The 12,629-nt window shown below is 37.1% G+C and overlaps 3 protein-coding genes across 3 annotated transcripts in view; 1 reads left to right on the top strand and 2 right to left on the bottom strand.

Moving 5' to 3' along the window:
• The first annotated feature begins 893 nt into the window (after positions 1-893).
• On the top strand, positions 894-4,040 carry LOC116165934 (D-aspartate oxidase-like). The gene is made up of 6 exons (XM_031480704.1): positions 894-1,130; positions 2,965-3,168; positions 3,225-3,444; positions 3,499-3,557; positions 3,612-3,729; positions 3,775-4,040. The coding sequence occupies exons 1-6, from the start codon at positions 940-942 to the stop codon at positions 3,988-3,990; spliced, it is 1,008 nt and encodes a 335-aa protein (XP_031336564.1). The 5' UTR covers positions 894-939; the 3' UTR covers positions 3,991-4,040.
• A 3,388-nt stretch (positions 4,041-7,428) lies between these two features.
• On the bottom strand, positions 7,429-8,826 carry LOC116166156 (putative glutathione-specific gamma-glutamylcyclotransferase 2). Its single transcript, XM_031481014.1, has 3 exons — positions 8,572-8,826; positions 8,483-8,521; positions 7,429-8,436 (listed from the first exon to the last, which is right to left on the bottom strand). Exons 1-3 carry the CDS (start codon positions 8,710-8,712, stop codon positions 8,062-8,064), a joined length of 555 nt encoding a protein of 184 aa, XP_031336874.1. The 5' UTR covers positions 8,713-8,826; the 3' UTR covers positions 7,429-8,061.
• Positions 8,827-9,883: 1,057 nt separating this feature from the next.
• The window catches only part of LOC116166011 (SKI family transcriptional corepressor 1 homolog-B), a 37,198-nt gene continuing 34,452 nt past the window's right edge, over positions 9,884-12,629 (bottom strand). The window contains exon 5 of the mRNA XM_031480821.1: positions 9,884-10,303. Coding sequence (XP_031336681.1) covers positions 10,164-10,303 — 140 coding nt within the window. The 3' untranslated portion in view covers positions 9,884-10,163. The remainder of the gene's footprint in view (positions 10,304-12,629) is intronic.

Genomic DNA, 12,629 nt, shown 5'->3' with positions numbered 1-12,629 from the left:
AAAGCGACCACCCGTTACAACCAATATGTTGCGTAAGCGTTTCTGTTACATGAGACAGCATATAAATACTGACAACTTCTTTTTTCACAGATCTTTTACTTGGACGAACATGACACTAATGGATATAGAGTTTACAAAAATAAAGAAGTATTCCTTCAGTGTACCACAATGACGCATTCAACAGAACGCATAGTTAAAGGAAATACATGCTATACCGGTGGATTAGTGGTACTTAGTGATGGAGATGAGGTGAATGTACAAGATCTCGGTACCGGAAGATATTCCATATTTGAACCTGGAAAATCATTCTTTGGACTTATAAAGATTGCCGATGTAAAAGTAAAATAAATCTTTTATACTAAGAGATTAGAATGCTTTATGTAAATTTTTTTTTTGTTGAGTAGTAGTTGTATTTAGTAATTGTTGTTATTTTAAAATATTATTAGTGTGTAATATTCAAGCGAATATTTAATTTGTAGAGGCAGTATTATGTATTTAACTTATGAACTTTTGATATGGCTTACTAAAGATAGGAACTTTTGTGATAATTAAATAAACGCATGTGCACTATTTCAAGAAAGTATTATTATCTGTAATCATTTGAGGAGGAAGAACCATAATATGTAATAACAAAATTATCATTTGTGTAAATTTAATAGCAAATTGTATCTAGGTTCGGTACCTACTGATTCAAGGTCGTAGCCTTTACCGAAAAATAGCTGACAATAAATAGGTATCAAAACCTATGTACCTACTCTGAAAAAATCATTGCACGAAGTAACATCCTGGCTACACCCTTGCGTGCGCTTATTGGCCATACTTTGCATTATGACCTATTATTGAACTTTGTATTTATCATTTTGATAACACAAGTTTAATTAAAATTAAAGATACAGCGGAGGAGCCATTATGTGTTTGAGTGCCGAACTGTAAACAACCATGTTTAACATTGCAATTATAGGTGGTGGAGTAGTCGGATTAAGTACGGCCAATGTTATCCAGGACAGTCTAAAATCCCTAGCAAAAATTACAATTTATTCGGAAAATCTGTCTCCGAATACAACCAGTGATGTTGCAGCTGGATTATGGGGACCGTACCTATTTTTTGACACAAATCCAGATCAAGTTCTGTAAGTGAAACTCCGTCCATTTATATTTAATTACTGAAAATGTATCGTATCAATTACGATTAAACAGACTCACCTTTTGACCTCGATAAATACGTGTTTTGTTTAGGGGTTATGCTATGTCTCAGGGTTGTACCATAGGTACCTACTTTCATTTTTACGCACATGAATACGTTTCAACTTAAAACATCTTGGTTTACTCTATTTTTTTAACTAACGTTCTTAATTGCAATGTTGCCAACACACCCCCTCAATGACTATACAATTATTTTAAGAGCGAAAATTTGTCGGAACTTTTCAAAATCACACCCAAAGGTCTTGTGAACCCATCCGCAAATCGTTCATCAGTGCTAACATACTCCACTGTTACAACATTAATGTTTATCTTATCTCTAATTTGATATGTCGATTTAACTTGTGAAATTCGGGGTTCTTACATATTTTTATTGCGATCTGATTATCTTCAGTTATTAATACATTTACATAAGTAATCGTTTTCAATACTAAAATTATTGAATAATGTAAGCCAACATTCTTAATGATAATACATATATTGCTAAAAAACCGTATAGATATTCATTTTGTTACTAGGCTATAAACCAGATTTCGCTATCTGCTGAAAACCTCTAGCAACTAAACTATTTAATTACTTGCATTCACTCACATTTGGGTTACATGGGTATACGACCTCATTTTCGATTCCTCCTCGCACACTTTTCTATTTCGCCATATGTTGTGGATTTGTACAACAATAATTCAACTTCTTCTAAATTACCTAAGTTTGTAATCCTCGAATCATTCTTTTTCTTATGCCTTAAATTGTATCTTGGGGGTTTTTTTGGTTTTAGGGTTGGCCCTTACTAGAACTTCTATTTTTTCGGTTATTTTTGTCACGACCGCTATCACTTGTTCCAGACACTCCAAAGTTTTCTTTGTTGTGCCCCAAACTCCTACGTCTCTTTTTTGTAATCTTCACCATTTCCAGTGAACTGGACAGGTTTATGGGGAGATCGAGCTCCATTTAGCTAAAAGATTCAAACATTCGGTCTCTTGCTCTTTTTTTGGCGTGTCATTGTCTCCCCCTCCCCCTCCAGAATCCAGGTGGAACCGCAGAGAAGGATTCGCGGCATCTCGCCATGCCCTTCTGGGGTGTAGGTATATCAGTTCTTTGCTCTGACATTTAATTTTTTTGTGGTGTCTTCAATCTTTCCAGCTTAGATGGGCTGACCTATACCTTGAGGATTCATGAGGACATAGCCCTCCCAACACGAGAAGTACTGGCACCCAGGGAGGGTATAAGTTTGTACGTTTACCTCACACTTTCGCATAGAATGGATGAAAATACAGAACTCTACCAAAAAACTACACCATTTGTTCTTCGCAGAAACTACAGATCTTCAAGAGAAGTACCTATATCAAACGATTATTTTTGAAAGTACGTTTGCCATACATCCATTGGATTCAACAGTCTCCCTCTATAGTTGCCGTTTTTTTTCTGTTCAATTTTTCTATCTTAATTTTGCTTTTAACATTCTTACTTTTTGTTTGGGTAGTGTGAAGTCTTAATTTGATTCTGATGGTAGCAGATAGAATTTTTCATCCTATTTTTGGACGTCTGAAAACGAAGTTTATATACTATGACGTAGAAGAATTAGTCATATTTAGGAGGAAGAACTCCTACTTAATTCCGTCCTTATTTTCTGCAATGAAAGTACTACCACAACATGGGTGTGTTCAAAGATGATAAAAAATTCATACCGGCTTCATCCAGTGTATGATATAATTCACATAAATAGAAGGTTGAGACCTCTTGAAACGTTAATATATGCTGTTTTAGAGCATGGGCAAAATTGACCCACAAACAATTTTTAAACTTATGGAAAAATGGATCTGCAAGTGAAGCTGGCATTAGTTTACAATCTGTTAAATCGGTGTCTGGAGCTCCCCACACTCCTTTCACTACACACATCAATTTTGGCGAGCATCCGATGACACCTGCCGAAGTCGACGAAATGGGCCAATTGCTAAATCAGCAATTCCAGTAAGTATCTACTTTTAACACTATGTACCTATACAATTAAAGTGTCACCTATATAGGTCAGGTGTTACATTTGTCACCTTGGCATGCGAACCCATGAAATACTTACCATATCTGCTGCAACGATTTTTGAGGAATGGTGGAATTTTAAAACACCAGAAAGTAAACAGTCTTGATCAATTGTCCCATTATGACTTAATTGTGAACTGCTGCGGATTGGGCGCTTCCAGTTTAATTGGAGACACCCAAATGAAGCCGGTTAGAGGACAAATTATGCGGGTAAATACTGAGAACAAATTCAAGTTGCATACCTACTGGTGCATTTTGTTTTAGGTAAAAGCTCCATGGCAGTTTACTAGTGCTTTGGTGGGAAGCGTTTATATAATACCAAAGTATGTACCTACCACGTTACTAACTTACAGTATATAGCTTTGCTTGCATTTCAGTTTGAGTTTTACCATTTTGGGCGGAACATCGCAAGTAGACGATCGCGATACCACCGTCAGAGACGCGGACACAGCGAAAATTATTAAGGGTTGTAAAGATCTAATGCCTGCGATTGAAGTGAGTATCATTCTGTTAAACTGCATAAACTCATTGCTTTTGTAGAATGCGGAGGTCATCGAGCATAAAGTTGGAATACGTCCCGGTCGCGTAAAGGTTCGTTTGGAACGCGAAACGATGAGCATGAACGGAAAACAGATGCCAGTCATCCACAATTACGGTCACGGAGGTTGCGGCATTACTTTATCATATGGAACAGCAGTATCTGCTACTGAACTAGTAAAAGAAGCTTTGAATATTCCCCCTATGAGTAAACTTTAATTATTGAAATAGTAACTGTCTGATGCTAATGAATTAATTATTACGTATAATGTTTGATAATTTCTTGGCAACCTTACCATAATTCCATCTGTAAAGTAATATCATGAATGCATCACAATGGATTGTGGGAGTAGGAAACTGGGAACCCTAGAATACTATTTTAGAGGGAATTCAATAGGCGCTGGATTCAGGAGTTAACTGTCAGGCAATTCAATACTCTGTCGCAGGGCTGTGCCCAGCGCAGGGCACATGCCTGGAAGATTTTCTGCCCTTCCTGATGGCGATTTTAAATATCCATATACCGCATCTTAGAAATTATTGCGACCAGCGGAAATAGGGGGAAAGTAATTTGTGGTCCGTGATTGTCTCATGAAACTGCTAAAGAAAATATGTATACCAAACAAGTATTGTGCACAAAAGCGTATTTTTTTAAACTAAAATAGTTTAAAATAATTGGGTTATAAGGTATAGTAGCATATGCTCTATTTATCGATGTTTACCTTCTTGGTAGTTGATTACGTATTACACACGATTGTCCTATAATTGGAATAATTTTTGTTCTGTTGGGCAATTCAATATTATTATTATTAATGGGGAGAGAGCTCTTTACACATAAACATTTAAAGGCAGCCTGGTACACATTCAGCAATCTACGCTATATAATTCCAGAAGAATCAAGCAGACACTCGCAATTTTCGAGATATTCCCATTCAAGTTTCATGTAGACGTTCCAATCGCCTTTTGAGAGTACCTTCCTCTGACACTCAGTTCCACAGATATTTACACTGAAACTCGTCCACATGTTCCACTTGCGCTCTGCCAATACTTTGTCTCGATCCAACCGATAGATATGTCTCGTCCAGAGCATTCATTTCGCCTCTATACGTGAGTAACTACTCCCCGCCAGACCATCCATTTTGCCTCCCCGACACACTGTTTTTGAGATATTTGCTCACTTACAAAGTCCCAATCATCTTTTGTGAGTACTCTTTTCCGACATTCATTGAGACCTTTAATTAGCATACTATGAAAGATAACTCCCCCTCCCCCCTCACCTATTGATCTCGAAACAGAGTCGCCGTTCACATGCCATCATCAAGAGTATTGGTTTCACACTATCACCATGGCGTTACACTATGTTTTCACTTACCTAAAATTGACCTTTTACATTTTAAAATCTGATAACATCCGATTAGTTATATTATTTGCCAATTAACAAGTTTTGTAGAAAATAATCACAGTAAGAACACAATACTGTAAATTTCCTCTAGGAAATAGGAAACATATATTTTGCACGTATTGTCCATTAAGAGATGCACATGCACTCGCTATCTTCACAAAATGGTATTGCACCTGGTCCGCATGAATGAAAGCAAGTGTCGTCGGACTTACAACATAAACCTTAAATATAAAAGAAGGCAATATACTTTATTTTTCCATTTGTTTTACCTAGTTCAGCATATACGCAAAGTATTATTAGCATGTAGGTCACAAGAATTAGGTTTGACAACATATTTAAACAAAATAATTCAAATACGCTCGCTCCAAACAATAATAGGCTCCTCACAACCTATCAGAGGAAGGAAGTATTGGTTAGCATTGGTTTATAATCAGCAAAGGGTCGAATTTGATTGTATAGCATATGTAGACGAAGTCAATATACTTATAGTTTTACGAGAAACTGTACAGATAAAGTAATAAAGAACTCTGACAGTTAAATGCGGTGTCGCAAATTGAAATACGGTACAGTCTTCTTGAACAATATATTCAACATTCAACATATTCAAAACTAAGTCACCCTGCTAAATATAAATAGGGTGCAGATAAACATATTACGTTAATTAACATTACAACAAAATAAAGGAGACTGTCGTGGCACAATATGAGTATATATTATTAATTAATTAAATTCAATACCAAGTGCAATATGTAACAATTTTGACCTAACGCAACTCGCCCCCAGGTGCAACGCCCTGTAAAGAAACAGCAACATTTTGGACCTGAAAAAGAAATGAAATGCTGCAAGAAATTCAGTTGTCAATAAACCATTTCATGTCGATGTCCCAAACTGCAGCAACCATCAGTTAATTGCTATAAAATTAATTATACCTACGTTTAATTCTGCATACATCGTTGTTTATGCCTTTGAATACCCTCCCATAAGCGCACATACTGCACTGTCTAAATGCAACGAAGGAATTTTTATGTGGTTGGTCCAAGCAAAGGGGGCCCGTTTGTAACAAGGACTACAAATTGGGAAATAAACTCATTTAGACAGAAAAATATAATGAAATCTTACTGTGCCTCTACGAAGGAGACTCTATAGCTATTTTTTTCTCGCGGAACAATAAGGAAAGGGAAAAATTGCGGGACAAATCGTTAGCCGTACCAGTTGCGCGAAAGAAGTGAGTTACCAATACGCGGCCTTTCTCACATTTACTATCCTTATATATATACCTACTAATTGCTCAAACATGCACAAATCATCATATGTGCGGCATCGCTAGATTTATCTCAACGATTAATAATAATATTGCCTTTAATTATCCCCAAAAACAAAACAGAAATAAAATACCACACTTCTCCTCCACTTAACCTGCACTGATGTTCAAGAATTAAGGATATACCTATCGTGGGGATCTCCGAAACAATATAACGATGGTCAAATTAGAGAATCATAGCTACTTTAAAGGAAACCGAAAAACGATTATTTTCGAAGATATGCGAGAAAAACCGCAATTTTCCGACTTCGTGTGAGAATACCTATCGAACAAATTTTGCATTGCCCATGAAATTGGCGTTTAGAGATTCGTAAAAACAAACGCTTCCTAATGAATGAGGTCCTTTAGGAGCTCGTAAACTTTGACATGTAATCTCTTGAGGTTTTGATTACTTTTTATTCTGTAGCTGGCTTTGTGGGATTGATCCACAGGGTAGCTTTGGAGTAGTGATGCAACGGAAGTGTTATAGAGCGGAAATACTTGCAGAGGCAGAGGTCTGTTGCATCAATATTGTGGAGGCTTTTCTTTGGGTGAGTAAGCGCCACCTGCTGTGATAAATTAGAAAGTGGTACTACTCTATAGAGGTGGTTGGCTAATTTGTCCCAATTCTAGTGCGCCATTTTGGGGTTTTGTTGAGACTAGAAGGATCTAGCTCTATCTTCTGCTAGTCAGTCTCGTACTACAAACTCTCTAAGAGAACTGACCCGACAACACAATAAACTTATAAACCTGGGTTAGGACCTCTCTTCAAGTAATGTTTCAGATAGAAACTGGTCACCTACTGTTATGGAGGTGTTGCGTTTCGTCTGGGCTCTCACATTGGGCTGTCATACATCGTATTGGACACCCCTTTGACAATTGATCCACTCAAAAGCCCCACAACCGAAAAAGTAACTGAGGGAGCATACAAAATTTAATCAAACTACATATTTTCTTTAAAAATTTTATTTATAAAAATACATTAACATTTTAACTAAATTTGACTCACCAACAGCACCAAAAGCTTTGGAATGTTGACATAAGGTAACAGGGACTAAGAACACCATGTATATGCATAGCTTCGCTATATACACAGCATTTAAACCCTGAAAGCATTGTACACAAGGCACATGTTTAAGCATTTCACTAAGGGTAAAACATAATGGAATATTATGCTCAGTACAGTGTTGTCATATATAGCTCTACATAATTTATATATTATAAACCAATCGAGCTACATACTGCACAACACTGACACTAAGATATACATGTGATACCGCATGTAGGAATACTAGCTACTTAAGTGTTATCACAATGGACAAATAGTATACATCGCTTTCATGACAAAAGGACTGCATTTATTTACAAAAAAAAGCTATGGTATGTTATATGATTCAGAATGTCTCGTAGAATTGTAAACTGCCACAATGTACAGGATATTCCATTAAAAAAAATGCCGAAATCATACTTCCTACTCGAGACACATGTATATAACATTTTTAAAGCAAAACGCGGTAAATGAACTTGGTCCTTTCATTATAATCGCAGTGTATAATACTGATCAAACAAAACTTATCACAACCTTTACTAGTTACTTCATTTTTCTTTGTGTTTGTAGTAGCTTTAATACTTTCTCTTCCAGACTAAATAAATGCTCGTCATCTACCATGGGAACAATTTCTCGTATCGACTTTGCCAGATTGAGAAGATAATCGACATTAGTACCACTGGGTCCGACAGCATTTACTATCTGCAAGGCAATACTGTCATCGTCAGCTGCACCGGCAAAATTTTGATTATCCTCTAGTCCCACGTAAACTAGAATGTCAAAAGGCGAGTTGCCAGACAGAGGAAAGAACGTTAGTTTCTTGCAAGTATATCCTCCCTTCTCTCGTATATTTAAATGCTTGATAACCTGATCGACACACTTATCCGGAATCTTATAGGCTACTCCCCAAACACAACTCTACAAAATAATAGCCATCAGATGAACGACGATCATTGCTACTTACATCTTCTGAATCGGGAATAAGTGTAACAACTCTACCGGGCTGAAAGAAAAGCAAATGTTTGGTGGTTCTTAAAATTCTGTAGGTATTACATTTTCCGGAGTGCCACGATGGTCGGTGCTGTGCTGGTAGAACTTCCGCAAATACCCCTTAATATATCCCGCGGTTTTTATTTCGTAAGGGAAGTCCACTTTCCAAATCAACGATCCATAGCCGAAAACCCACATGTTCATAGGCAGTAAATTATTTATTTTCGAATTCAACTACAGGAAAATTATAACCTATAAAATGTCATAGGTTATAAATTTGCAAGGATTATAAATTATAATCCTTGATAAATTTGAGGTTAACGCGTTGGTTGCATTCAGTTAAGCGCTAGTGTCTTATTTTGGTCGTAATCACTCATCGAAGTTCAGACTCTTTCTCATGATTCCAAATTAACCTTTCGAAGGTTATTCACACTGTTAATACATCTCAATGCGTCCGAGTTGAGTGGTCCAGCTGAAGCAGATTCTCGGACTGGATTTATATGTATCAAACTAGTTTCGAGCGATTTGATTGGCTGGAAGAAATGATGTGATTGGCGGTACAGATGCGAATATTCAAGATGCGCGAATCAAATATGAGCGGGAATACGCACTTCGGAAGAGGTTCCCTGAAGAATACGCGTTGAACCTTGACCGGATTTGGGTCAAACGGTAGTAGTGACACTTGAAGATTAGGGTATAAATCGGTCTTGTTTTTACCGGATACAATTCGCGCTTTAGACGTGGACAAAGTTAGATCTCAAAATTATAGTGGCGAGTGAATCAAATATTTTGTGTATTCAAGGGGGTAAAAGATCGATTTTTATGAACTAATTTTAATAAAATTGTCAATCATCTGTAAGAACGGAGTAAGAAAATTCGATCATTTACAGATTTAAAACTGTAAAAAAAGGGGACTCTTAGATTCTAATATTTGCGACCCACCTTGAGAACGAGAATTTTCCAATAATTTTCCTCATTTTTTTCCTTTATTGTTAGTTGCGAAATAAGTACTTACTGAGTTAGCTAGGTATCCACTTGCACTTTGTGTACAATCTCTCTTTTCGAATTTTTTTTATTTCCTTGACACTTCATTAGGTGGCGCCAGAAAAGTAAGATGGAGAAATTATGGAAAGGAAATCCAGTCAACGCTCCAAAATACAAAGAGGGTGTTTATTTCTTTACAAGTTTCTCTTTGCATGCATAATAGGTATAAGTTCATAAAGTCTGATAAAGTAAATCATATCACATAATTAACTAGACACTGTTCAATAATCACTAAACATTTTATAGATAATATGTAACTACAGAGTACTTTCATTTTCAACGTAGGTGTCTATAAAATGAAAATATTAACATCATGATATGAATAACAGCATATAATGATTGACTAGGAATTTAAAGTACAGAAACATTTACGTTTTTACATTATATTACATCATTTATCGCTAAAATGATATGCTTGACATGGTATAGGCGACCTTAAGGTCTCAACTCTTATTTAGCTTGATTCATTCTCGTGGCAATGAAAATATATTTCGTTATGAACAAATTACTAATTTCACTAATGGTTAGATGGTTTCAATCTTTCCACTTCCACCGGTCACGGGCGACTAGATTGTAAAATTTAAATTTTTAACAAAAACAAATTATTTACATTAAAAGGTATCCCCAGTAGGTGACGGTAGCTTATTGTTGTTTTCTGAGTTCAAGCAAAGCACTCCATTGTGATTTAAGCACGTCGTGCAATCGATTGCAGGGGTTCCAGATACGCTATTTCTTGGTGCTGGCGATCCATCTGTAATAGAAAAGGTTTGTACACGTTTAGTCGTCTTTATCTAGGTTTTTAATTAATTAAATTACGCACACATTATTTGTGCATTGTTAGGCAGATTGGTTCTATTAGATAGTGGGTTTGTCAAAATCTGTTATTCTAAATTTCTTTTTCAGTCGGTAATTTCCAAATTAATTAAGCGCACTTTATTTCACTAAGACGAAGATAAGATGTGTCATGGAATTTGTTTTGTGGTCTAATGGCGTGATCAAATTGAGGCTCATGGTTTGTTTCCTTACCGCACCACATCAACCCCCCCCCCCCCCCCCATACCGCAACCTGCTCGTCGACTTTCACTTGAAAAATTACTAATTGCCGACGTCGTTTCCTATGCATGGTAAATGTTTATCGGAGATTTATGAATCAAGGCTCCTTTGAACGGGTACCTGAAGAACAGCTGTAAATACGACAATTATATGGTCATCCACAGCTGAAATGTCTTTCGAACGGTGCAACAAAGATCTGGCGAACTGCGCTCTTCTGGTACATCCAATCGATGGAACAGCACTCGTACTGACAACCGACGCCTCTGATTTCTCCATCGGCGCAGTGTTTGAACAGAGCAGCAACGAATTATGGACGCTTTTAGAATTTTGCTCGAGAAAAAGTTAAATCCAAACGGCTGTTGAATGTGGGAAAACATCGCTAGAAATCAAAAAGCTCTGCCCATTAGATAACAGTGCAACGACAATAACTTGCGATGTTTCCACAGGCGTAATCCGTCCTTACGTACCTAAAAGAAATTCGTTTGGCCACTCATGAATCGCGACATCACGTCACTTAACGTTTTTTACTGTTCCAAATATTTTCTCACAATTTCCGATCGCTTCACCAGGAGGATGATCCACCTGGGTGTCTCGTTTTGAATTTCCATACCGCATTGCGACTAACCAAGGACTTCGATTAACGAACCTACTTGGAATTAAGAGATGCCGCACGATTACCTACCGTCCACAATTGAATAGTTTGATTGAACTTTGGCATCGAAGCAAAAAGCAGCCATTAGGTATGTGCCATAACAACATTTTGGATTTGGATTGAGTTCTTTACCAACTATGCCCCTTGGATTAAGAACAAGTTTCAAAGAAGATGTACGATGGTCGCCTGCAGAATTAACGTATGGAACCCACCTCAGAATTTCAGGAGAATTTTTCTTTGATTTGAACATATCTTCTCGTGGACCCTGTAACTTTCGTCGATCGACTTCGAGATCAGTTGATCATGAAGAAATCAAGCGCAGTGAGAATGTTTACATGTGCCAACGTTGCCATTGCTCGTCTGAAACCCGCTTCCCTTTCAAAAGACACGCCAGAGATGAGAAACCAAAAAAATGCAACGTGGGAGCATTTTCCTCTTCTAACAACCCGAGTAGGAAGGAAAACAAACCGCCTGTACGTTTCCGCGGCTACAATAATTAGGTAGTTAACTTAGGGGGAAGTACTGTAGCGATAATTAATCATGGTAGGTACACCTAAGACACCACAAGAACAGTGGTTGTCAACGTGACAAAAAACACATTGTTAATTCATTCATTCATTCTGTGTATGTTAAAAAATAAAATCGTTCCTATTCCAAGGCGGATTTGATTATTTTATAACTACCCGTTTACATGTGGGATATGTTGGCTGATGGAGTTTTATTGGTTCATTTGGGGTTTAAACAACCCAGTTAAACATTTCCGGCAAAGAAACTTAAGTTAGAGGTGGCAGTGACAATTCTTTTTGAAAGAAGAAGTTAACTCCGTTATTGAACTATGCCACTATGCCGACTCTTTTTAATATTCGACAGAATGATGTTATAAACAATAGCACTTACAGAGAGTAACTGCTTCCACGTTGGGCATAAGATTTTTTGAAGTAAAAAAGTTTTACATTTCAAATCATTATTAATAGATCTGAGCATATTTGGTAGTCACAAATCCTCGAGAACCATTATAGTCTAGCTAGGCGATAAAGACATCGAACTGGACATTTTGAGGTAGAAAAGAAAACAATGGTGGAATATGTTCGGTTAGGTGTCAGAAACAACATATTAAAAATCCCACCCCCGACCCCGTGCTAAAGGCTCCACCCCCCAGAAATCGTGTTTTCGCCCTTTTTGGGTTGATATCTCGCGATCTATGAGGTCTAGAAGAAATATTTTTTGCTGAAAATATTTCTCGTGAAATTTCATACAAGGTAGATACTCAGAAGTTAGCCAAGGTCTACCCCTTAGCCTAGAAAAAGGATAAAAGAGGCCAAAATCGTCAATTTTGGTGGCTTTTTAGGGTTTTTTGAAAATATATCGCGAC

The sequence above is a fragment of the Photinus pyralis genome, unplaced genomic scaffold (genome assembly GCF_008802855.1).
Source record: "Photinus pyralis isolate 1611_PpyrPB1 unplaced genomic scaffold, Ppyr1.3 Ppyr1.4_LG3a, whole genome shotgun sequence".
Classification (NCBI taxonomy): domain Eukaryota; kingdom Metazoa; phylum Arthropoda; class Insecta; order Coleoptera; family Lampyridae; genus Photinus; species Photinus pyralis.
The sequence above is the reverse complement of the archived record's forward strand: the minus strand, read 5'-3'. Positions and strand labels throughout refer to the sequence as shown.